The 27245-nt window shown below is 43.4% G+C and overlaps 1 protein-coding gene across 1 annotated transcript in view; it reads left to right on the forward strand.

The window, feature by feature from the left end:
- Positions 1-27245, forward strand: part of Carmil1 (capping protein regulator and myosin 1 linker 1) — a 274465-nt gene that overhangs the window by 88323 nt on the left and 158897 nt on the right. The window contains 2 exon segments of the mRNA XM_051194557.1: positions 20382-20432; positions 24942-25001. Coding sequence (XP_051050514.1) covers positions 20382-20432; positions 24942-25001 — 111 coding nt within the window.

Consider the following 27245-nt stretch of genomic DNA (forward strand, 5'->3'; position numbering starts at 1 on the left):
CCATGACTTTTCTTCCAGACCTCAGAACAGTGATTCTGAGGAACCTACACAGAGATATGAGACTTGACATCAGAATCTACTGAACACAGAATCTGTTGAACACTGTGGACAGAGTCCCGATTTTGCCATGAAATATCAAGCTGGATGTAGTGGATCCCACCTTACCACTAGGGGGCTAAGGCAGGAGAGTGCTGTGAGTTCGAGGCCATCCTGATTTTTGAAATTTTGTATGGGAATTTTCACACGTGCAAATAAGAGAGTCATCATCATCATTATCTACCATCCTATGAATTGCAGAATTTGCTGGGGAGATGGCTGTCTGTGAAGTGCTTGCTCTGCAAGTGTAAAAACTTGAGGTCAGATCCCCAGCAGCTAGATAAGAGCCAGATGTGGTGCATACATCTGAAATGCCAGTGTTGGGAGGCAGAGACGGGTGGAGCCCTGCTTTTTTGGTACCGTTTCACACATTTCTTTGAGCCATTCTGGAGATTTACCTGGGGAATGTAGAATACCATGAGAGTAAGGAGGGGGTGGATGGGTGGGGACCAGGGGGAGTGGGCTGTTTCTTGGTGGCAATGACTTATAATCTAGTCTCTGTGGGTGATGGTGGTAAACTTATAATTACAAGCAGATATTATCAGCGTTGGAATGAGACTCCAGGGGGAACAACATCATTTGTGCATTGTGGGAAACGGGAAGGAGTCAGCAGGTGAGACAGTGACCCTTGTTTCCAGTGGGCAGGGCTCTAGGACTGCTTGTGTTCTGGCTGACTTTCACTTTGAATACCTTTTGGAGTAAAGAAAAGACAAGAGCCAGGCAGTGGTGGCGCACGCCTTTAATCCCATCACTCAGGAGGCAGAGGCAGGCGGATCTCTGTGAATTCCAGGCCAGCTTGGACTGTTGAGTTATGGGACAGCCAAGGCTCCCTGTCTTGAAACCCTGTCTTGAAAAACCAGAGGGGGGGCACGGAGGCAAGAGTAGGTGGGAAGACTGTCAGAAGGAAGACAGGAAGGACTTTGAATAGATGGGCAGGTGGGTGTCCAAGGTTTCCCTTTTGAGTTCCCTGGTGAGCCTTGAAGCTTGTCAGAACTGGTGTCTGCCTGCAGGTGAGGTGCTACTGGGTGTTTGAGGCCTTTTTGATGAAGGAACATTTTGTTTTTCCAAATGTTGACTATGGAACTAGGATCTCATGTAAGTAGGGAAAGTGCTCTGCCGTGCATCAAAGCCCTAAACCTGGATGAAGCATTTTGTTGTTGTTACTGTTATTATTTTATTTATTTATTTATTTACTTATTTATTTATTTATTTATTTATTTATTTTGAGAGTCAGAAGTGTGTAAAAGCCACTTTACAGGTAACTTCTTTGTTTTCTCTAGAACTCTGAGGCTATAAACTTGGAGAGCATAGAAAAACTGCTTCTGGTTGTGTGTTTCTGAATTGAAATAGTGGGACAGGGAAATGAAGCCTTCATTGTCCTAACTTCTATCTACCTAGCAAGGACCACTCATGAGTCGGTTTCCAATCAGTATGCTGTGAGCTCTCCTCTCTGGCCCCACTGCATAACCCATATTCCTGCTTGCACCTCCAACAGTACCCAGATGCTTCCTCATGTTGGGGTCTGTGATGCCACTGGGCTTCTCTGACTGGGAAGGAGCCTGCCTTGAATCTACATGGCAGGGATTCAGCAACTATCAACGGGAAAAGGCATTATTTCTGTGGAGCAAGGACAGACTGATTTTCTAGTCCTATTTCCCTGTACCAGTGCACTGTATACAAACTATTCACACAGCCTTTCTATATTATGTCAGGCATTGCAAGTGCGCCAGAGATGGTTTAGTATTCAGGAGGATGTGCACAGTTTATATGCAAATGCCATCTACTCAGTGTAGAGAGCTTGAACATTCAGAATCACGGATTTAGTACCCCAAGGTGTCCTAAAATAAATCCCCCGGCATATGCAAGGGCAACAAACATCTGAAATGTCAGCAGTTTTATTTCAAGAGACACTGAGCTGACTTCAAAAGGACACATCCTTCATTGTCTCCCTAAATGTTTAGAAATTATGGGGCTGTCCATCATATGTTTTTATAACTGCAAATCCTCTTTATGTTACAAATCCCTCTGCAAAATGATAGTTGCTTGAGGTTGGAAGCCTTTTATCAAATCTTTCCTTTAAAGGCTGAAATGGAATAATCACTGGAGTTGATTATGTGCAATGGGGGTATATATGGATACACACACACACACACACACACACACACACACACACACACACACACACCTAGGCACTGGGAAAAACAAGTCACCATGGACAAGAGGGAAGTTAATTCTTTCTCCATACAGTGTCTGGAGCCTAGGAGGACAGGGCAGCTGTTGCTGGTGTGGGCCTGTGATAATCACAACAGGGATGTTGTCTTCTCAGGGAAGACTTTAAACATTAATAATTATTACACAGGTTCTGAATTTTCTATGCAGAAAGATTCTTCACATGGCAGGAGCCAGTCGAGTTACATTGTCAGGATATGTTTCCTTTATAAACAGGTGGTTGGTCTATAGCATTTAGGGTCTTCTGGTGGTAGCTGCCTATTTTACAAGAGGACAAACCTAGGCTTGGTGGGGGAGGCCTGTGATCCCAAGAGTTTGAAGATGGAGGCAGAAGGTTTGTGAGATTGAGGTCAGCAGAGCGTGGCCCCATGTAAAACAAGCAAAGGCAGAGTAGCACACAAAAGAACTTTCTAGATGTCCTGTCTTTTCTGATGGGAGTCATTGGTACAGGACAGCTCACTGCCTGATTACTAGTTGACACCGTCTCCCGCACTGGAACTGGCTTTATTAATATATGTTTGGACATTTCTTTTTTTTTTTTTTTAACCAGGCAGGCTTCTGTATATGCTGTAACTAAACTTGTCAGTTTTTCAAAAGGAAGGTTTTTTTTTTTTTTTTTTTTTTCTTTTGGGGGACTGGGTGAGGGTGTGTTGTATATCCAGCACAGCTCTAGGGATGGACCTGACTGTGTCATTGAGGGAAGGAAGAAAAGACAAGCATACAGAGACATGTAAAGAAAGAAGATCTGGGATCGGTGCACTAGGCTCTCTCTGATGGACTCGCTATAGCACCCTTGGATGCACAGTGTGTTTATTACAGGCAGCTGAACAGAGGGATGGGTCACTACATAGAGCCAAAAAGAAACGGTCTGTAGGGGGAGCAGTTTGGGTCCTGAGTATGGGGTAGGTGGACATTTCCAACTTAGACTGTCAACATCCATACGGGACCAGAGGAAGGTTTGTCATTCCTGTGAGTCTTACCCAGAGATAGGTGAGGGGACATTTTGTCATCTTCCCATGGCACTCTCTGCTCTAAGGATCAAACCCAGGGTCCAGTATTATCACTGCAAGCACACGGGCTACCACTGAATTAAACTCCAGCCCCAGCTTTAACTAATGTGATTCAAAAGCTAAAGTAACTCTGATGGTGTATTTTATAAGCTGGTGAGCTTTCCCAAAGTTATGGCTTCTCTCTGGTCACCTTTCCAGGGACCAGTGGTCATTACAGTGCACACTGAAGTGTGGGGCCCAGCTCAGGACCATCAGAAGATACAGGGATGCTAGTATCCACCTCTGAGGGGAAGAGATGCGGATGAGGTCTTCTATTGTCCTCATTTCCATTCTTCTTCCTTCACTTCCACTTGTCTCTGTGTTGTTGCGATCTGGAAATTGACTTTCCCCTTCAGTTGCCTTATTGGGTATCACTACTAATGATTTGCTGCACATTATAGAAGCCCTTAGGCATCTGCAGTTGACTATGTAAGACAGTTGAGCAGATGCCATGGACGCTGTACGTAGAGGTGGAGGACTTGCCCATGGTAACATGGTTAGCTAGCCAGTACACAATGTGGGATGCTGATGAGTTTCACAGCCCTGTGTATGATGTATGATTGTTACACAGTTGTCGTTGCTGTTGTAGTTGAATGATACTTTGGGAGGAAAATAGGGAGGAGAGTTTTCATGCTAATTTCCCTTTTATTTTCCATGGATTTGTCTTGTTCTTTTCTTGTGAGTTGTTTCAGACACATACAAAAAATAGTTGTCCCTCTGTTCATTCACATAGGACCACCTTGTTTCTGCCACCTGCATTTCATTTAATGTATCTGTTCTAGCCTCTCTCATTAGCTGGTGTTTGGGGACGTGTTGACAGAGCAGGAGGCTTGGTGCTTATTGTCCCTGGAACCTGGACCTTTGTCACATGGCTCAGTTCCCCTTCTAGAAGTGACAGTGATGATTATGATGAGGTTGGCAGCGGAGCCGACTAAGATCTACTAACTCATTTACTCTTTAAAACAACAGTAGGAAAAATTGCTGTTACTAACTTCTGACTCAGAAGTAGAAACAAGGCCCAGGGGGTTTAAAGTGATCCATACGGTATCATACAACTGGTGAAAGGTGAAGTTAAAAAAAAAAAATCTGGTAATCACATGGGCGTACCCCTCCCATACCCTCTTTTTATAAAGATCTGGAGAATTAGTATGTTCCATGTTTTTTTTTCCTTGGTATTTCTTGTTGTCTAAGTCTACCAACATATTACACAAACAAACCAAAACATTAATTGAGACCTCAAGGGCATGGTGGTGCATAGTATTGGGGGGTGGAGACTGGAGAATTAGGAGTTCAAGGTTGATCTTGGCTACACATAGCATATAGTATTTGAGGCTAGCCTGGGCTATATTAAAGCCTGTCTCAAACAAACGAGTAAACCATAAAACCTCCAAGGGTATTAGGAGTTGCCTCAGATGGTGGGTAGATAAAGGTCTATGCACTCTTGTTCCCTAGCCCATTGTCTAGGTGTGGTGGCTCATGCCTGTCTGTCACCTCCATTCATCTAAGAGACCAGGTTAGTAAGGTTACCCTGAGTTTGAAACCAGCCTCAGTTACATGGTGTGTGGGAGCCTGTTTCCAAACAGTAAAATTATGATGAGCTGTGCTGGGAAGGAGGTAGGAGGAAATAATTTCCTGGGAAGGGTTACAGGTTGGTGAAACAATCAGCCATGGCAACACCCTTAGTTAGTCAGTGTTGGTGGAAAATATATCAAAGAACTTTTCTACATCTAGAACTTTTCTACATTGCTGATCGATGGCAAAGCCATGGGAAATGGGGACATTTCTTCCTTCAGGGTTACTAGCTCCTTTGGCCCTGGCAACATCTTTTCTTTTTTCTTTCTTTCTTTCTTTCTTTCTTTCTTTCTTTCTTTCTTTCTTTCTTTCTTTCTTTCTTTCTAAGAAATCCAAGTTAAAGAACTATTTTTAGCTGACCCTCATGGTGGCCATATTTTGGCCAGTATATAAGATTGTTACCTGAAGGATGTTTCTTCTAGTAAATCGTATAATACCAGGTCACTGGCAATTTTTCCGTGTTAACAAACACAAATCAATATATATGCACGTGTGTGTGTGTGTATACATGTGTATACATATATACACATATATACATACATACATACATATTTTTTTAACTTTGGCCTCCTGAGTGTTGGAATTGCAGGCGTGCATCACCATGGCTGCTGATTTTTGCATTTTGAGTCAGTGACCTGTGTAGCATAACAGGAAGTTTTGGCTAGTATCGGTCTAAAGGTGCAGTTACAGATGACTGTCAGCTGGAGGCAGGGGATAGGAGCGCCACAGAACAGTTTCCACTGAGTGGGACTGAGCAAGTGGAAAGGAGCTCCTGCTGAGGGGAAACCTTTGCTCCTTGCTTTTGTGGGTGGATAGTCATCCATAAGGGTCTCTGTGACTTCTACATGTCACAGGTCTTAAATGTGACTTCTGCCACTTCCCTATGCACAGGGCTTTCCTGTACTTTGTAAGGTAGCATGCAAACTTTTCCTATTGGGGATCTGCTCTTTCCAGGTCATGGAAGGAGCTGCTGCACTGCCTATGGGGTTTCTTCCCATGAAATATTCAATCAATTCCTATGAGCTGGAGCTGAGTCCCCCCGGGTCATTTCTGCCTCCCCAGTATTTGGCTTGCAGGTACACTCTACCTCTCCAGGCTTTGTACTGCCTCCCCCCCCCCATCTATTTTTTCCTTTCCATTCCCTTTTATTCTCCCCTCTTTCTTCTCTAGTTATAACTTTATAAGCCACACTGTAAGAATTTCAAACAGTAGAACTAAAACACATTTTTCAAAAGTCCTTATTGTATCAGAGAATTATGGAGGTGAATTTGTCTTTACGAGAGGCAAAACTATCTTGCAGCCCGTCATGGTAACCTTAGCCCCCTACTGTCAATTAGGGATGAAGTCAGGGCCTTGGGCATGCCAGGCTGAGTGACATTCCAGCTTGCTTGTTAATAGCCTTCCTCATCAGGAAGCTTTTTGCTCATTTGTTTGTGGGTTTTGTTTGTTGTGGTTTTTTTTGGAGACGGTTTCTCTGGATGACCCTAACTGTCCTGGAAGTCACTGTGTAGACCAGGCTGGCCTTGAACTCACAGGGATCCCCCTGCCTCTGCCTCCCAAGTACTGAGATTAAAAGCATGTATCACCACATGCAGCAAGGAAGTTCTTACTCTGAATGCACTGAGCCACAGGTTTGCTGGGGATGGCTAGTCAACTCTGCACATGTAAGAGACTGGTTCAGAAGAACAAGTGGACATTTCCTGGCTGGTGTATGGGTAGGCAGAGAGAGTTTCCTTCTCTGGTGGCAAGTCCAGTGTTTTCACCACAGGAAGCCATTTACTTTTAGCTGTCCAGACTCTGGGTGATGCATAATTTCATGAATAACCTATGAGATGGAGGAAGATGCCATCAGCACCATGGGGGAGGTGGCCTGTGGCAGTAAGAATAGTTAGGCTACAAGAAGTGAACCACTCAGAAAAAGTATGCCTGCAGTCAGGCTTGGTGAGGGATAGAGCTGCCTTTCTGCTCAGCGTTGTGCCTCACACAGCTGGTATTTACTGTGTCTTTATTGCTGACATGATTCTTTGGTGAAAGCCTCATTTAGTGCTCATATCACTCATGTGTGGTAGCCACTGTTTTGTGTGGATTTATATAGGTACAGATATGAGGTGTGAGAGCCTTGGGTCATTCACCCTGATCATGGAGCTAGTGAACAGTGAGGCAGGCCCAGACATGTCTGTCCTGGGAATTTTGAGCCATCCACCTGCAATTATGCCTGTGGAGATGACCTGACTTGCAGAATTTATGTGCTGTGTCTGGGCAGCTCCAGGAGTGGCCACAGCAGCTATTGCTTTGTCTCTAGATCTGTCTTTACCCTAGAACTTTCACGGAACCTATGCTGCTTTAGCATAGTGTGGTGCATTCCATGTCTCTTCAGCATCGCTAGGGAAACAGTAGGAAGGACCAGGAAGGAGAGTTCATCCCAGGCCTTCCCTATGCCAGTTCTGCCAGAGCCTCAGATATGCTAGGCAAGTTTTCTACCACTTAGCTACACTTCCTGCTGGATTCCTATTATGTTCTTAAAAAAAAAATGTTTGAGTTGGGAAATTAGTAGAACTACTTTATAAAAGAATATGCATTGTGGCCATCAAAGTAATTGGCCGACTGATGTCATGACAGCATTGCCTGTTTGGGTGGCTAACCTGTAGCACAGAAAAGAGTCCAGAAAGTTGTTTCAGTGTTGAAAACTCACTCCTCATCAATATCTTTACTGTCCTTAGGAAACACATGTAAAGTCTCTGTTCAGATTTGGCATTTGGCATCATGCCAAGGTGGGGACAGCTTGACTGTCTGCTCAGTCAGAGGAGCCCTGATTAGGTACAGTCCAGAGACCAGGCTAGATAAACAAGGAGCCAGCCTCAATTCCAAACAACAACAGCAGCAGCAGCAGCAACAACAACAACAACAACAACAACAACAACAACAACAAGTTATTAATTGGCTAGCAATAATTTTGGCTTAGACTTATAGTTCTAGTTTGTCTCAATATGTAATGTCCTTGGTGTAGTTAAGTTTATTTCACAGGCACTGACACTTAAATGATATCATTACTATTTTAAAATTAATTACAAAGTGTGTGTTCACATGCACATGCTCATGTGTCATAGCATGCATGGAGAGGTCAGAGGTCAGAGGACAACTGTAGCACTCTGTTCTGTAGGCCTTGGTTCTCACATTTCCACCATGGACACTGGAGATTTAACTCAGCTTGTCAGGCTTGTGTGACAAGTGCTTTTACTTACTCACTGAGCCATCCCACCAGCCCTATTTTAAATATTTTCGATGACTTATACTTGTTTTTTTTTTTTTAATATCTGGGTTCTGATTTAATAACTTTGTTTAGGGATTTATTGACAATTTCAGTATCCTCACAATGAGGGAAATTGTATATTTTATACATATATAGAGATAAATTTTACAGCAACTACAAGCATATTGGACTAAAGCAAGGGTAGTCAGCTCACATAAGATGTACCATTGTGCCTTAGTGATGCGTAAATCAGGGACTCAGCTTGCTGGTAAAATGAGTAATGTGTTTTTTGGTGTTTGGTTTTTCTTTGACTCAGTGCCTTCATTCTCAAGGAATTTAACTGATTTAAAAGATGACTCTAAACTTAATTGAACTGCCTGCCCTATTTACCTCTGGGAGATGCAAGTCAGTGCTGTCAGGAGGGTGAGCCTGTGAGGGTCAAAGGCAAGGGTGATGACAGCTCATTCTTCAGCTGTCAGGCTGTAGATTATTCCTGAACATTGCTGTCCTGTTCATTGCATCTATTAGGATTTGGGGGGGGGGAACAAATGAACCCTGGTATACCAATAGGCATCTCACTCATGGGGCCACAGCCTCATTACTTAATCCTCCTCCCTTGATTGTACATCAGGCATCTTAGCAGACCTCAGGGCCATTGCTGAGGAGATAGATGTGTGGAAGCTTCACAAGTCCAGCCTAAAGGACAGACAGAGGCAGCAAATGTATTTATTGAACAGTTGGCATTTTGAGTCCTGGATGCCAGTTGCTTTTGAACCAGGAGACAAAGGACTTGTGAATAGTTTTCTTTTCCTCATTTTGAAGTAATTTTCCTCTTCCTCCCTTCCTAAGCCCTCCTTTTCTGATTAAGCTGAGGATGCAGAGTGAATCAGACTGCTGGTAATCTTCCTCTGCCTGGAATCTTTAAAAGTGAAAAGTGAAAAGTCATTCACTGTGATCTCAGTTGAGAGATGAGACACTGCTGCTGCTAAGGGCCTAGAGCTTAGACCTTGGAGGGCAGCTCTTAAGTTTTTATTTTCATGTGACACTTAAGATGTTAGCATTGAATTCAGGTCAGGGAAGGAAATCCCATCTGAATGACATTGCCAGAGTGAGGGATGGCCTGTAATAACAGTAGAGATGCACTAGAACACACCAGAAAAGTGCATCTTAAAACATTTATGTGCAAAACAGAAGACTTTGATGGTAATAAAATATAATATGTCCTTTTAGAGCTTATGAAATTTATTTTGTTTGCTTATTCTAGTTTGTGTTTTGTTGCTGTGGAAAATATCAGGGCCAAAAGCAACTTGGAGGGGAAGTGATGGGTTTATTTCAATTTACAGGCCCATGCTCAAGTGAAGTCAGCAGAAACCAGGGAGGGATGCTGCTTGCTGGCTCACTCACAGGCTTATTTATGTTCAGCTGTCTGCCTTGTGTAGTCAGGACCACCTGCCAGGTGAATGGCCCCACCCACAGTGGGCACTCCCCACATAGAGTAACCTGATAAAGACAACTGCTCAATTGGGATTCTTCCTAGGTGATACTAGGATGTCAACTTGACAGTTAATGCTAAGTAGGGCACTTGAAAAGTAATTCATGAATTTTTGCTGGAAATTTTTTCTAGAAGTATATGGTCTGATGTGATAGCTATCAGCCACAAGGCTCATGTTAATTTCAAATGAAGTAAATCAAACCCTCAGTTACTCTAGTCACATTGAAAATGCTTATATATTTGTATCCAACTGTGACCAGTGGCTTGTGTGTCGGGATATTGATTAATAACATTGGTAGAAAGTTTTGTGAGAAGAATGAGAGTGTAAAAAGATAGTCTTACCCTTTTTCTCCTCCAAGTTACTCTTTAGAATTGGAATGTCTAGTTTTATATTATTCTCTTGATAGAAAGATTCATTCTCCTCTGTTGAGAATAAGCTTCAGGATACTTGAAAAATGAGTTCTTTGATTCTATTAAAAATTTTTTTATTATACTTGCTTATTTATTTGTGTGAATGTATGTTGTGTACACATGAATATAAGTGCATATGTGGGGGTCAGAGGGCGACTTGGTTCTTTTACCACGTGGGCTGCAGAGATCAAACGCTGGTCATCAGGCTTGGTGACAAGTGCTGTTCCTACCTGAGCCGTCTTACTGAGCCAGTTAGCTTTTAAATTGTACTTTCTTTGTAAAGACTTTCTTGCCTAGCTAGGTGTGGTGGGTCCTAATTGTAACTCTAGCATTTGGGAGACTGAGGCAGGAAGAGCCTTGTCAGCTTGAGCTGGTCTCAGCTACAGGCCAATCCTGGGCTAGAATTGACATGCTATTCAACAAATGAGTCCATCAACCAACTCCACATGGTCTTCTTGCTTTGTTAGGTTACACTTTATCTAGATCATATGGCATCTTGAGTTGTTACATAATCATTTTATGGGTATAAACCAAAATTGTAACTTTTAGCACACTAAATCTTCAAGTACTCACTAAAAGCAGTTGAGCTCCATTCCTACTGCGAATCAGAGTCTTCAGGTGCCTCTGTCCACTCATGAGCCTGCAGTCATCGGCCCTCTTCAGAATCTTTGCAACTCCCTCCTAACTGAGTCCACTTGGTTATGCTCCTGCCCTCCTGTCCACTTTCTAGTTGGCAGCCACTGTGGTCACCAGTGGGATCAAAGTGTGGGCAGTTGAATACCTCACAGACCTCTGGGCTCCTCTCCCCAGGCTCCAGCCTTATCCTCCTGAGCTCTCAGCTGTTGTCTTCCAGCTGACCACAGTATTGAGCAGACACTGTTTTCTCTGCTTGAACCGAGTGGGGTCTCACCAACCCCCATCATTTCTTCTCATCTACCCGCAGTGCAAGGCATCCTCCCTGTTTCTTTTTGTCTGTGTCTCTCTTTTTCCTCCTTCCCCTCCCTACCCCCTTCTGTCTCCTTACTGTGTAGGTCAGCTGGCCTGAACTTGCTCTGTGGCCCAGGCTAGCCTTAAACTTGTGGCAATTTTCATGCCTTGGCTGAGTTCTAGATGCCATCATTGCCAGTCCTATTTTCCTTCATACCATGTTTTTCTCTATTTCTTTTATCACTAATCATGGACCCATGTCTTATAGAATGATAGCAAGGACAAATGACACTTCACAGTCCTGTCTTGCACTTATCCTGTTGTTAGCTGTCATCATTGTTCCTTTTGTCTGAGGGCATGTTCTCCCAAAGTTTGCACCGCTCACAGTCATTGACTGTAACTGTCACTGCCTGTCCTTTGAAGTGATTTTGCATGGTATGGCCCTTGTTGGATGTGATACACAGGATGGAGGACGCTTGCACTGGAGTTTGGATCTGGAGAGGGTTGTACAAGGGGAAAATGATGGCAGCTGATTCAGCTGGAAGGACTCCTCATACAATCTTGGGCTTCTGTCTGGAGATTTGGAAGATGCTGGCAGTGTGGATAGAGATGCTGCCATGCACAGGCAAGCGCCTCCACATGAAATGCCCATATGAACCCTCTGACTTGGGCCCAGAGCTTGGCATTTGACTTTTCTTCATCCTGGGCTGAAGAAGGTCCCATTCTAGTGTCTGTGGTCATGATGCCTCTATCTGTTTATGTGTGTGTGTATGTATGTATGTATGTATTTATTTATTTTTATTGTACACGCTGTCTGTGCTTCTGTGTGTGTGTGTGTGTGTGTGTGTATGTGTGTGTGTGTGTATGTGTGTGTGTGTGTGTGTGTGTGTATCAATGGAAATCAGAAGCTAGGGAGCTGATGAGGGGGATTGTTAGCAGGTGAATTTAATATGGTCTGGATTCCTGAGAATTTAATTAACGTGGTCCAGGTTCCTGTCCATCATTCATTGTTGCTGTTTGTTTGTGTTGGATCATTGGATACTGCTGTTTGTGAGCCACCTGATGTGAGAGCCAGACTTTGGCCCTTTAAAAAAGTGGTAAGTACTCTTAACTTCTGAGACATCCTTTCAGCACTGTGACACTTTAAAGGAAGGCCTATTTCTGACTATATATCACTACTAGAGCACTGTAATTAAATACATTGTGCCACTCCTCCATCTTTAAACATGTCACGTGCTAGATTACAGAATTTTGTATCACCTGGTATTTTAAAAAGAGGCTATAATTACATTAAGAACTGACTGGACATGGTGGTTCACTCCTGTAATCTGAGTACTCAAGAGGCAGAGACAGGGCAATTGTGGTAGTATGAGGCCAGCCTCATGTACATAGCAAATCTATGCCAGGCAGTGTTATATAGAGAGAACCTGTCTATTAAAGTAAACAAAAATGCACTCAGCATCAATAATGTTTTGAAGTAGCACATGTTCACCTGTGAGGGAAGGTTCAGTTGGTTTGTTTCCTTTATGCTTGACTTCTTCCAGCTTGCAGTAATGGGATAGCAGGAAGAATGGAGCGATTATGTCTGACAAGCCGTGTGTAAACATTCCATTTCTGTGTAAGCAGAAATAACCAGGCGGGAAGAAAGGATTTGCACAGGTGTTAGAGCACAAAGCCTTTGCTGGCGTCAGGCACCAGAATAGAAGCTGACCTCAGCGGCTTCTTGTCCCTTTCTGCAGGATCAGGGACCACGGGAGGGGAGTGATATCCTTTTAGCAAACATTTACCACCAGGGGCCTGTTATTCCTAGAAGTCTACATACACCAAGGGCAGGGAAGCTCAGAGAGGGCCTAAAAGCAATGGGCTCAGAATTTTGGAATGTAACTTAGAAACTGGTTGACACTTATTCACTCATTCACTTAATTCATTCATGAGCAGCAGGATCTCACAGTACAGCCCAGACTGACTTTTTACTCATGGCCCTTCATTCTCTCTCTCGCTCTCTCTGATTTAATTAGTGTATTTTTAAATAAAAAAGATTTATGTGTTATGTAAGTGTGTGTCTGAGTGAGTACATACGTGTACTGTGTGTATGCATTACTTGTGTAGGCCAGAGGAGGGCATCCGATCTTTCTAGACCTGGAGTTACAGGCTGCTTAATGTGGTTGCTGAGATAGCTCAGCATTTAAGAGTGCTTGCTATTTTCTAGAGACATTAAAACTTATTCACATTAGGATCACCCAATTAGCTTATTCACTGAGGCAAAAATCTAATGCCTCTCCCATCAGTTTCATTACATTGTGGTTATACTATAAATTCAATTGTAACAATATAAACAGACACAGTGTAACATGTACCATAGAGCAGAATTCCTTTCAACACCTCATTTAACTCTCACAGCTCTATGAAATACAGATACTATTTTAAAATTTTTAATTAAAGTGTTTGTGTGTGCACACGTGCGCGTGGGTGTGTACTCATGCTTGTACATGTGGAGGCTACAAGTTGATGTCAGGTGTCTTCCTCCACCTCTCTCTCCTGGATACTCAGTTTGTTCTGTGGCTCCCCAGTCTCTGTGTTCTAAGCACTGGATCACAGGTTGGCTGCTGTGCCTTCCTGGCATTTAGCTCCATTTTTCAGGCTTTTATTTTATGGCCACCGAGCCACCTCCCCAGCCCTTATTTCTTTGTTTACTTTTCCAGTGTTTGTTTTGAGCTAGGTTCTCGATATGTAGTATAGACTGCTTCAAAGTCACTGATCCTCCTCTTTCAGCTCCTCAGGTCGGGGTGATAGATTTGTGCCACCACACCAGGTTTATTGCTGTCAGTCACAGAGGAAGAGACTGAGGCACAGCGAAGGTTTAGTATTTGTCCTAAGGTCATAGAAATAGTAAATACGACAGCTAGAACCACATCTAGGCACTGCTAGACCCAGCAGGCCCATCAGAGGTCTTATACCTACCTGCCTCTGACTCCAGCTCCAGGGGATCTGGCACCTCCTTCTGACCTCTTTGCACACTTGAACTTAAATACTCCCATGTGGACACATACAAGTACACATAATTTAATTTTTTCTAATGCCAGGGATGATACATTGAATAAACTACTAGAGTCATAAGCCAATAAAACTGAGCCAGTAATGGTGGTGTATGTCTTTAATCCTAGCACTCTGGAGGCAGAGAATAGGCAGATCTTTGTGAGTTCAAGGCTAGTCTGGTCTACAAAGTGAGTTCCAGGACAGCCAGGGATGTTATGCAGAGAAACTGCCTCAAAAAATCAAAAACCACAAAGGGGGAAAAAAGAAAAAAGAAAAAAAATCCAACAACCCTATTTACAAAAGTCTGATGCTGAACATAGGGTCACAGATCCACTACGCTGCTTTAAATTCCACTAAAATTGAATTTATAGTATGACTATAATTCAGTTAAGCCGAGAGGAGAGGTGTCTAGATTTGAGTAAGTTAGCTGGGTGAGCCAACTGTGACAAGTTCGAATATTGCTAGAAGAGCAGCAAGTGTTCTCAACTGCTGAGCCATCTCCTAGAGTAGCTCACAATTGCCTTGGGAGGTAGGAAACTTACAAACTAAAGGCCAACCTCCATCTCATAGCAAGCCTCCATCTCATAAAACTAAAAACTAAACCCAATAAGCATCAGTCTCTACCAAACTCCACAAAAGAAATGGGTGTATACTTTGATACTGGGACTATAGTTTGTAAATCCTATGCCAAGCTGTATTGTATAGTGAGAACATTCAATAGTGACAGTAGAACCCACACTTGCCAATCAGGAATGCTGCTTCCATTTTGAAAGGGACTTGGGACCCTGGGTGGCCCTACCTTGAAGCATTTCTGATGTTCCTTTTGGGTAAAGTGTCCTTCTGCCTGAGCTAGAAAGGTTGGTGGCTACTGTGGCTGTGTGTGGTGCTAAGAGGCTTAAAAGCAGAAGTGAGATTTTTGTCTCTCTTGCAGGAGTCTCTCATCATCTGTCACTTGGCATTCTCTACAGTGGTGGCCATGAGTGTAACCATTTGCCCATGCCCCATTGCTCAAGTGTGTGTGGTGGATCACACAGGGCTTGGATAGAATCTAGGGTTTTGGAAGAGACAGAACTGGCTTTTAGCACTTCATTTGCTTGGAATTTATAGGATGCCTCAGGCACATTCAACCTGCCACCTGCATGAGCTTGCTTGCATTTAGTTAAAAGGGTAGCATTTTTATTAGTGTTCAATGAGTGTGTTCCAATGTCCATCTTAGACTGCATCACCCCTGTAAGAAAATGTAGGCATTGCTGTGTGCTTCAATAGCGTGCAGAGGTTTTAGAAAATACTGCAGCAAGAGACTTTGCATTTGGAATGCCTTTAAAAGTAAAGGGGCTGGTGCTTGCCTTTCAGTGAAGACCAGATGAAATTCATTCAAGTAGCTCTATGGAGTGCACACTAAGTCTCTGTAGAAAAATGAGTGTTAGAGAGAGGCTGGACGGCAGTGATGACTTTGCTCTTGGTGGGGAGGGTCCCTCGGCTAAGCGTACATACACACTCAATACTCCACTCCCCTTGTTTTTTACAATCAGGGTCTTACTGGGTAGCTCAAGTCTGGAAGTCACAGTGATTCTTCTGCATCAGCCCCCCCAAATGTGATTATAGTGTGAGTTATCATGTTACCTTTCATTATTATTATTATTATTATTATTATTATTATTATTATTATTATTTACTTTTCAAGAAAATTCTTTTCCTTCAAGGTCAGAACTTGTATATTGACAGAAAGTTTCAGCTTAGGGTTTACCTTAGTATGTTTGTGGGGTTTGTTTTGTTGAGCAAAACTGAGGAAGTGGCGCTTCTTACTCTTGGGAGCTAAACAAAGTTGATAGGGAAGCTTGTGTTCAGCAAATATGTGCTGGGTACTGGAGCTGCTGTCTAACTGTTGTTTCCTCATCATGGTTCTGTGGGGGCTGCTCCTGCCTCAGTACCTGTTGTTTCAGGAGTCTCCTTGACCCTGTCTGCACCCTCTCATCTGCTGGAGGTGTCAGCTGTGTGGAAGAAAATGAGATGATTCTCAGTGCCCATACTGGAAATGCCCTTGGAAAGGACCATGACCATGGAGGTCATCATAGTCAATGAGGAGGTTTTGCTTTGAACATGAAGAATCCCTCATAGGCTCCTGTGGTGGAACATTTGGTCCCCACTAGTTTTACTGTCAGGAAGGTTGTGGAGCTTAGGATGTAGAGACTTGCTTCCTGTGAGAGACCTGCTCTGCCTTCGGGCTGCTCGCTGATTCATGTCTGTGACACAATGCTACCAGTTAGCCACCTCATACTCCTCCCATAGTGACCTCCCTGCCTCAAGGACTGTAGCACCTTGAACTGTAAGTCCAATTGGCCCTCCTCCCTTAAGTTACTTCTCATGAGGTGGCCACCCCAAACTTGAAGGGGTATTCTAGCACATCTCTGCATGAGCATGGTCCTGGCTGTTCCTATGTAGGTGGAATTCATACCTGTGCCTGCAAATCCTATGGGGCTATATCCTATGGGAACTGCAAGGATGGAGCTCCTCAGCATGGGTAGAGTCTCAGTTATTGATTCAGTTTGTGTTGATAAAGGTAGAGGCGTGATCCATAATGGTAGTGCCTGGAGCTTTCAGTCTTGCTTCCAGGTATGAGGACCCATTGTGCTCTCAGACTCTGAAAGGTCTGCTCAATTTCACTCTTACTCTCTTAAAAATTTTCTTAGAATCTCTACATGACTTTGGAGACTGCAGCTGGCTCTCAGAAAAGTAGGACCAGCCAGCACAAAGCTTGTTTGGCTTGTCTGTCTTTCTTCAAAGCCTGGACTTCCTCATGGATGCATCCCTTCTCAAACATCATTTTGAATTCCCATATGGCAAAAGGATGTTCTATATTTGTAATGTGTGGTTTGTTGAATGCAAGTTTTCACCCTGCCAGTCTGGTCCCACAACTGCTTCAGCCCCAAATAAGCACATGGAGACGTATATTAATCATGAAACTGTTGGCTGATGACTAGAGTTTCTTATTGGGTAGCTCTGTCTTATTAACCCATTTCTATTAATCTATGTATTTCCATGTGGTCTTATCTTACCAGAGAAGGGTCCTGATCTCTTACCCCTTTGTCTCACATGGCATCTCACTCTGCCTTTATTTCCCAGAATTCTCCTCATCTCTTAGACCTGCCTATCTTCCTACCTCATTGGCTGAACAGTGCTTTATTCATCAACCAATAAGAGAAACATATACAGGATAATCCCCATCATATACTTTATACAGCATGATCTAAATACTTGTAAAGATAGGGCATTGGCATGCCAGGTGACAGACTGTAAGCCTGTGAAGTTTCTGGGTGAAGGCAGAATAATCACTAGAAAATGTCTTCCTCTAGCCAAGAAATGGTCCTTACTCAAAGGGGAATGTGTGGTTTTGTTTTTCTTTTTCCATCTCTTTTGTGTTTAAATAACTAATACTACTTAATACCCACCTGTGACCTCCAGAAATATCTTGTGATAACACCTGTGGAAGAGGCATGGCAGGAAAGGACCCCCAGTTCAGCCGACCAGTTCAGCCGACCTTGGTGGCTGGTGGAGGGAGGTGTTATCCCCAAGTGTATCTGCAGGGTAGGAAGACTAGCAATGCCATATGTTGCCCTGTTCCAGTTGCTTAAGTGTGTGTTTTGAGATTAGTTTTTAAGACTTATTAATTAGGTGCACACAGGGGACCTTGTAAGTGCTTAATTACCTGTGTACTAGTAGTTGTATAATGATGTCCAGAGGCATGTCTTCTTTTTCGTTCATGTTTTGTTCACATTTCTCTGTGACTGTGTTGCAGGTGAAATTCTCTCCTGATATGTAGTATTTCTTCTGTGACTGGTGTCTGTTGTTGTGTTGTTGTTTTTTTCAGAAGGCATAAAGAAAACTCAGGATCTACAGTGTTCTTCAGAGGAAGAGTCGGGAAGAGAGGGCTGCAGCAGGGGTACAGGCAGAAGGAAGAGGTTGGAGCAAGATGGGAAGAGACCTGGTGGGGACTAGTGACAGCAGTGGCAGAGAGGGGGCCTGTGAGGAAGAATGGGGAGACAGTGAGGAGAGACAAAGATTGAGAAGTCTGCATGTAGATCCAGGCAGACAGAGGTAGCTGGTGACAGTGACAGAGACCAAGCTATGACCAGAGAGATGGTGGCAGGAAGGCAGTCTGACTCGCCAATAAGAACACAACCCTTTCCTTAGGGTACCACTCATCCCTCTGGCTGCTAATGACCTGTGTATTCATTTGCTTCATAAGGCTGTAATGTTCTGTGACCTGTCTGTGGTCCCATGTGTGCCAATTCCTGAGGAATGTGGCTCTTACGGGCAGATTGGAGACTGGGGTGAGTGCAGGAAGCACCCCAGAAGTGTAGGCAAAGCATTGAGGGCAGAACTCCAGCTGTGCTATGTGCTGCTGTGCTTGCTGTGGGAACGTGGAAAATAGAGCGGAGCAGAGCTGCTCACCACACATCAGCCAGGAAGCAGAAGGGGAGCTGAAGGAGCCAGCACCAGGGTGACATGGAAAGCCCATTCCTGCTATACAAGGCAGATAAGCCCTATCTGCCCCTGTGTTCCGTTCTTAAAGTGGGAATATAGATAGTGTTTCCCCCATAACTTAAGCACAGGCACACATTGAGACGGTTCAGTGTGTATAACAGGAGTTGACTAGTGAAAGCATTCAGGTATTGGTACCCTGGCACTCTCCACTCTTCATGCTTCCTGACCACCAAGAAGTAGTTACAGATATGCTCTACCTGTTCTCTGCTATACTGTTCTGCCTCGCCACAGGCTTAGAGACAGTGAACTCAAGTGGCCACCGACTGACCTCTGACCCACCAGCCAAAAAGAAAATGCCTCCTTTTAGGTTGTTTCTCTCAGGCTCTCTGCATTCCTATGCTCATTCCTCATGACCAGCAATGCTGCCTGCATTTACCTGGACATTTTTCATGTTTATTGCTTTGCTTCTTTGCCTGGCCCCCAAGAACTGTGATTGACTCATAGCATATAAAATCTCCAAATGAAGTTCTGTTGCCTTCAATCTCAGAACTTGGAGTCATTTAGAGCAGGCCCACTTCTAAAGTCAAGCAGTGAAGGTTTTAGGCAGGAATGGATCATGTACATAGCCTCCTTCTTTCTTCCTTAGGCTGAGCTAGGCCCTACTGCAGTGGCTCTCAACCTTCCTAATGCCGAGATTTTCTAACACAATCCCTCATGTTGTTAATAGTAACTGTAATTTTGCTACTGTTAAGGACTGTAAATATCTGATATGTAGAGTATCTGGTATGTGACTCCTGTGAAAGGGTGGTTTGACTTCAAATGAATCAAGACCCACAAGTTGAGAATGACTGCTCCATCTAGTGCATGCTAGCCAGCCGACCACTTTATCTCTGACCTCCATCACCTGCAGCTCCTGAAGTCCTGATGTGCAGCTTCTAAGATTCTATTCAAACCTAGGATTCCTAGATTGGCACATTAAGTATCATTTGCTAAACAAAGACACAGTAACAAGGAAGTTCCTTGGTAAAGGAAGGAAGGCAATTCTGTTACTGCTTGCAGGGCCAGGGCCTTAGTCTCTCCTTTCTCTCCTTCAGGAGCTCATGAGATCTTTATGGTGCCAAGTTAGATAATGGGCAGGTACCCTGCTCAAAACCAGGCTTCAGCTTCTTTGGATTCAAGAGTGGTCCTCTGCATGGCAAGAGAGGCTTATAGGTCCACAGGACTCTATGGTATCCAGATGTCATTAGTTGATCATCAGGAAGAAAGTTCAATAATGTTCTGTCTGCTTAAGGAAGTGAAGTTCAGGAAGGTCTCTTAGGAACTAACTAACCTGATTTTTCTGCCGGTGTGTTACATGAGTCTCATCAGCCTGTGTCCTGATGATGGAAACCAGAGGGCAAACATGGGGTCTTTGGAGAACTGTGAATGAGAAGGTACTGGCCTTCACTAAGTTAGCTATCGATGCAGCTTACTTAGGATACTATGCCACATAACCACATTCCAGTGTCTTTCCCTGTCAGCCATGGTGATCTAGTCTGTGGCCCAATGCTCCAAATGCTTAACAGAGAGTTCATAGGTTACTTGTCCAAATTAGTCTTGATGCAGGCATTCCTAGACTGAAACTGATTTTAGAGGACCGACCAAGAAGCCATCCTTGGTCACTTACCCTTCTATGGAAGGAGCCAAGCCACCTTATATCACTGATTCACGCCACCTGTCACAGTGGTAACAGGTCAAGTTTAGAGTATCAGTGTCCTTGAACCCAGGCAGGTGAGACTGAAGCCTCTCTGGTCCATTTGCAGTACTGATACCATCATCTGCTTTTGTGTTGCAGGTGCTCACATCATGCCGAGCCTTTCTCCTGTCAGCACGCATCCCCACCAAGGTAAGCAGTGTTAAGTTCTCCTTCTGAGACAGAATGACAGACACACTCAGTGCACATCCTGATTGCACGTATCAGGAGATATTCAAATGAAGGGTTACCCAACCTTTGACATTTCCATATGATGCCATCTGCAGATGTATTGAGTTGCCTTCACAGCTGTTCTGGGATGCATGCTAGCTGCAGGTTGGACAAGCCTGCTCTAATAAACATGCATTTACAGATCCGTTACACTGACATAGCATTTAGGCTGATGTGTCTAGAGTTATCTTAGCACACATGTTTTGTTTCATTCCTCTCCAGAGTGTCCCTAGAAATTGTCATGAAGGATGCTTTTCATTTCCTTTCAACTCTGTGTAAAGCCATCCCAAGAAAAATGGTGAAGCATTTTGTGTTCCATGTCCCCAGGCTCTTTGTCCCAGCCATTTTTCCCCCTCTACTATGATGTGTCAAGTCCCTTTCTTATTTGCTTCAGTGTAGCAGTAGCAGTTTTTTTTCTATCAGGTTTTGACATGTGGGAAATAAATCTTCTGATTCTGAAGGACGCATTGCAGGGTTGTGAGCCCTGTAGCCCTCTCCAATCTGCCTTTAAAAAGAATGCTTCAAATTCTCCTGTCCCCTCTTATCTTCCCTCTCCTTCGCACCCTCCTCCTATCGCTGTCCTCTCTTTCCCATCCTCCCTCTGCTCTTCTTTCCTCCCTCACCTCTTTCCTGTGTTTCCTAGCCTTCCCACTCTTTCCTTTTCTACCCTCCCTCTTCCTTTCTTTCCTCCCATTAACCTCCTCTCCCTCTTTCCCCTTCTTCCTCCCCCTCCCATCTTTCTTCTTCAACACTCCCCTCCCTTTTTTTCTACCTCCCCTTCTCTCCTTTCTTTCCCTCATCCTTGCCTTCACTCCATCTCTTAGCTCTTCCCCTCCCTTACCCTTTCTCCTCTCCTCCCTTTTCTACCTGCTTCCCTTCCCCCTTCCCTTTCCTCAGGTTCTTACTCTGGCCCCATACTCCCTGTGTACCTCAGGCTGACCTGGAACTCACAGGTGTGATCTACATACTAACCTCCAAGTCTACAAGCTTCTCTAAAGAAAGATACTTGAGGTTCTAACCTTTTCCACATGTAAAGTGATACATCTTTACTATGTTATAAACTAATCAGTTACTATGGCAACAAGGCTCTCTAACTAAAGCAGAGCAGGTGTGGCATTGCATTCCAGTAATTTTGGGTTCCAGGCCAGCCTGGGCTACATTGTAAGCCTTAAAACAGGAAAGGGGCGGGGGCGGAGGGGGCGGGGGGGGGCAGAGTGGGGAGTGGATGTACATCCAGGAAGGCAGTGTGTAACCAAGCTAATGCAGAGGGAGTTATTTGGGCTTGAGAAAAATAAAATAGCTTGCGCTAATGAAGAGAAGCCTCTGAAGCTGAGTGTGGTGGTTCTTGAACATGATTCTAGCACCAGGGAGGTAGAGGCAGGAGGTTCAGGAGTTGAAGGTCATCCTCAACTGTATAAAGAATTAATTCTAGTCCAGCCTGGGTTACATAGTGGATTCAAGACTAACCTGGGCAAAATGAGAGATACTATCTGGAAAACAAAACGAAATGGCTCCTGGGTACTATTTAGATAAACATGTGAGATGTTCTAAGTGCATAGACATATGCACACAATTGAGTCATATGTTTCAGATCACCCATGAAGAAATAGCTAGGCAGGGTCACACATAACTATAATTCCAGTGTTGGAGACAGGAGGATTTCTGTGAATTCAAGGCACTCTTAGGCTCTACAGTGAGTACCAGTCAGCTTAAAAAAGAATGGGAGAGGAAGAGTAGGGGCAATGGAGTTTATGTGGTATTGGGGTTTAAACACAGTGCCTCATGTACGTTAGGCAAGCATTCTAACAACTGAGTTACACCCTCAGCCCTGCCTTGAGCATGTCTAATAATAACCCAAAGCTCTGACTCAGCCCAGCTTCAGCCAGTCATCCTTTATTGAATGTTGGTCCTTTTCACCTCTTGTCGGCTCGTCAAAATTGAAGTTACTCTTCAAGGACTATCTGCAGTCTCCGCAGGTTTCCCTGGTTCTGTTAGCCCACCGAAAGCCCTCTTTGGGCACAGTGTAAGCATCTTAATTATGGTCTAGCATCACAAGACAAATTGTCAAAAGTGGCAGAGTCCCACCTGGTGACACACACACCAACGCAGTGCATGGCTGTGTACCCATATCTGTTGGATGCGATGACTGCTGAGGGTCCATGGCATGCTCTTTGTGCAGCAGTTATAGCAGATGCTTTAAATGATGGATCTTCTCTATAGCAACTAGAGATGAATATACAAGGAGGGAGAGTGCCTGTGGCATAGTGGAGGCCAATGGGAGTGAATGCTTGAGAAAATCGACACCTTGAGGTTCACACAGAGGTGGAGTAAGAAGCATTGTCTAGAACATTGCCTGTGCTCACCTACAAAGCAGGAACCTTCAAATGCTGTTTATTTATTTATTTATTTTAAGTTTTTGAGACAGGGTCTCATGGTTCCATTCTGCCTCTAATTCTCAAATGCTGGGATGACACCAAGCCTGGTCGAAGTGCTGGGAATCAAACTCAGTGTTGTGTGTGTACTAGACAAGCACTCTGCCAACTGAGCCACATCCTCATCCCCAAGTTCTCTTTTTTCAAAGGGGATTTTAACTGGAAGCTGGATGCTCTGCCATGCCAGTCTATCAGGCTTGACTCAAATAAAAGCTTTGGCACTGTATAAAAGAGTGGACTGTCAAAATACCTTTATATATTTTAAGTAATTCTGGTAGGCAAGTATGCCACTTTAGGACACAATTTTCTGCTGTACTTTAAAGAATTTAACTCAGATGTTGATCTTGGTAGAATTGGGTAAAAAAATTGTCGCTGGGCCTCTGTTGTTTAACTGTGGGATCTTTTGCTTTAATATTTTGTCCTACTTGTATGCCTTGGCACAACAAGCCAGGGGTGGGGAGGGCAGAGTTCAGTCCCTGTGGGTTGATTCTGTACTGGTTTCTTAAGCACCTGACTTTCTATATCCATGGCTTTCATATCTGTGGATTCCATTTATATGGATTCAAAATATGTGAAAGCAGTGCTTCTTTCTATAAAGACATTTTCTACTCATTCTTCCCCTGGCAACACGACACTGCACTGCATTCATTGTATTAGGCATTATAGGAGCTGAGAAGATGACTTTAAATATTTAGGAGGATGCTATGAGTAGGTTTTCCCCTGCCGGTCTGGTCCCACTGCCATGCCAGCCCCAAATAATACACAGATACATTATATTTAATATAATGTTATTGGCCAGTTACTAGTTTCTTATAGGCTAGCTCTGTCTTAATTATTAACCCATTTCTATTAATCTAAGGACTTCCTCGTGGTCTTATCTTACCGGAGAGAGGGGTTGGCATTCTCTCTATCCTCCATCTTGGATCTCCTCCTACCACTCCCTCTCTCCTCCTAATCTCCTTGTCCGCCTATCTTGCTTTCCTATTGGCAACAGTGCTTTACTCATTAACCAATAAGAGAAGCATATTTACAGAATGACATCTCCCATCAGGAGGATGTGTGTTCATGCACAGTGTAAGTGCAAGAGACACGAACATCTGCAGATTATGGTGTCTTTGGGCATTTCTAGAAACCCCAGGGGTACCAAAGGATGCACATGTATTTCTAGATTTAATGTGAGATGGAGCACACACATGGCCCCCTTTTTACGTAAGATGAAAGACTGCATAACTAGGAGAAGAACTAGTGATCAAAGATAGATTTGGGACCGTTCTACACAGTCAGGGGATCGTTTAGGGTAGAAAGAGGTGATGATCACAGGGGATGAAGGGAAACTTCTTAATTAACTGAAAAGAGGTAGCTGAGTGGTAGGGTATTAGTCTGTTTTGTGCATTCTGGGTTTGGTGACTAGCATCATAAAATAAAAAAAGTGAATAAAATATAAAAGAAATAATATATGAATACTTGGAGGAAGAGTAGCTTTATTTAACAATGTATATAACATTTAATATAGTTTAAAACTCATATATTTGTCCAGATTATCTAAAACAAGAACTTGATGGATATTGGGGAAGAAAGTGACTTTAGTGAGTGACTGGAGTATGACACAAAGAGGAAGATAAAGTTTTAGAAAAAGGCCAAAGGAACATCGTGGAGAAAAGGGGGGAAATACGCATTTGGTGGCTTGGTGTCCTGTAGGCATTTGCCAATGTGTACACAGTGGAGTAGAGTGCAGGTCTTTATCTGATTTGAGCCTGGATGAAATGTAAAGCCAGGTGTGCCACTTCTGCTCTGTTGTGAGATGGGTAATGCGTCTTTTGAGATAGGGTGAATCCCAGCTCTGTTACTTGGGCAGGGGTATCCAGCTCTCTGTCTTCAGAAGGTGCACAAGCCTTACTTAGCCTTGGGGTAGCTCTGGTTATAGCATGTTTGGACTTCAAATGATATGTTTTTAAGCCCTCATTACAGGTCTCTTCTTCCCCTTTCCCCCTCATTACAGCTCGAGTTAACCTTCAGCTATCTGGAGATTCATGGAGTCATCTGCCACAAGCCAGCTCAAGTAAGTATGAGCTCCAGGAGCCTGCCACTGCAAGGTCACGTAAATGAAGGTTCTTCAGACAGAGCAGAAAAGCAAGAGAAGAGTAGAAATTTGAGGAGGGGAGTCTGCAGAAGCTGTGTGTGGGAAGGGTCTGGAGTGCATTCCGATAAGAAATTTGGTAACCAAGAGAACCAAAGAACTCCTGAGTCAGCTGCTGACATGCACACAACTTGTTCATTTAGCATGTCCTATGACAGATATTAACATCAAAGCTTCATGACTTTTATAAAGTGCTATGTGAAATACCTCCCACCCCAGACAAGGCTGGCCTCAAGTTCTCAGCAATCCTCCTGCCTCAGCCTCCTAACTATGGGAATCACAGGTATGAACCATGTGCCTGGCTTTGTGGAAGTCTTTCTTGGAAGGAAGTGATAAGTGATTTCTTTTTGGTGCTTCAAAGCTGCTTAAAAATAGTTTCATTTTAGCTATAAGTTGTTGCAATGAAGTGTAAAATGCGGTAACTTTTGACATATGTATATCCATGAAACTGTTAGCACAACCAGGATACTGGTTATATTCATCAGCTCCCCATCTGCAGTCTCTTACAGGCACCTGCTTTCTGTCACTATAGTGGGTCACATTTTATAACATTTCATTATGGATGGAATTACATAGTTTACAGTCTTGCCTTCCTCATTCGGTTAACTATTCTGAGGTGGATTTATGGCGTGTCTCAGCGGCTCCTTCCTTCATGTTGCTGGGTAGTGTGCTGCCTCATGGGTGTGTCCGTTTGTGTGCCCTTACACCTGGTGCTGGAGTGTGAGTTGTTCCCAGTTTTGACAGTATCAGGTATAGCTGCTTCTTTGGACATGGATATGGGGGTCCCTGCAAGCATCACAATCAGGAGGGAAATGATCTGGGGGAGGTAAGAATGAAACTCAGTTCAGCCTGACTTAGTTAGCTGGTGCTGGGCCAAACTTCAGAAGTGTGACACCACCAGGTCATTTATTTTAGCTATATTTAAGCACAGCACAATTTTGAAACAGTTTTCTGGTGAGAATAAATTTAGTCCCATGTGTACAACAAAGCTTAAGATATGTTTACGTTGAAACTGTTTAAAGATAGGTTCTGTTGACTCAGAAACAATGATCAAGATAAGGGTCTAGGGTGAATGACTAAGGTAAACGTAATGCCTATGGGAGTCAGGATTGGACCAGGCCTAAGATTAACATAGAAGTTACCAAGGGTGTTGTAAAGTAGACGTGATATCTCTATTAAGGATGGTTTTATCATTATTGAACAATGCTCAATACTTGTGGTGGGGGGAAGGTCTGAGATAAAAATCACAATTATCTGGTTGGGGGGGGGGATACAGGTTTAGGTAGTAGTCTGGCTCTACAGATAGCTGAGAATCACCAGGCTGTAAACATCCTTTCTCAGCATTCTTGGTGGAAGACAGGCAAACATCTTTGAAGAGATAAGCCTGTGTTTTTAACTTTCCTGGTTTCTCCAGTGTTACCTCTGTGCACAAGGACAGCTTACCCTCTACATATGTGCTTTCATTTGCCATGGGCACTTGTCTTAGTAAAGTGGCAGGCTCCTATTGTAGGTATGTTTGTTTAGGATTGAGTACTATCAACCTGCCCTGTCAGAAGGTGGTACTGTTTTGGGTTGCCATCAGTAGTGTGCTAGATATATAGTACTTTTATATCTCCCTGAACATAGGTAAGGTCCGTTTAAATATATATATATATATTTTTTTTTAATTTTAGCCTGTTTAACAGTTATGTAGGTTCCCCTCCCCACCCCTTCTGAGTTTAAAAAAAATACAAATAATTGACTTTGGCATTTGGTTTTATCTTTTCTTTATCTTGCTATCCTCAACTGGTAGAACCAATCTTTTATTCCTAGGACAATATCCATGAGTCATAACCTGTTACTTTGTAACAGGAAGAGTTTCTTTGTATAACAGTCCTGGCTGTCCTAGAATTTGATTTATAGACCAGGCTGGCTTCTAACTCATTGATATTCACCTGCCCCTGTGACCAAAGTGCTAGGATTAAAGGCATGTGCTACCAACACCCAGCTAACATGTCACTTTTTTATATATTTTATATATTGTGGATTATATTGAAAACATAATTAAATTTTAATTTTATGTTCTGTTTATATTGTTACATCACCTCATAGTTATACCCTCTTTCTTTATCATGTATATCATCTACATGTGTTTTTATCTTATTAAATTACATTGAAAATTTTACA

The sequence above is a fragment of the Phodopus roborovskii genome, unplaced genomic scaffold, assembly GCF_943737965.1.
Source record: "Phodopus roborovskii unplaced genomic scaffold, PHOROB, whole genome shotgun sequence".
Classification (NCBI taxonomy): Eukaryota; Metazoa; Chordata; class Mammalia; order Rodentia; family Cricetidae; genus Phodopus; species Phodopus roborovskii.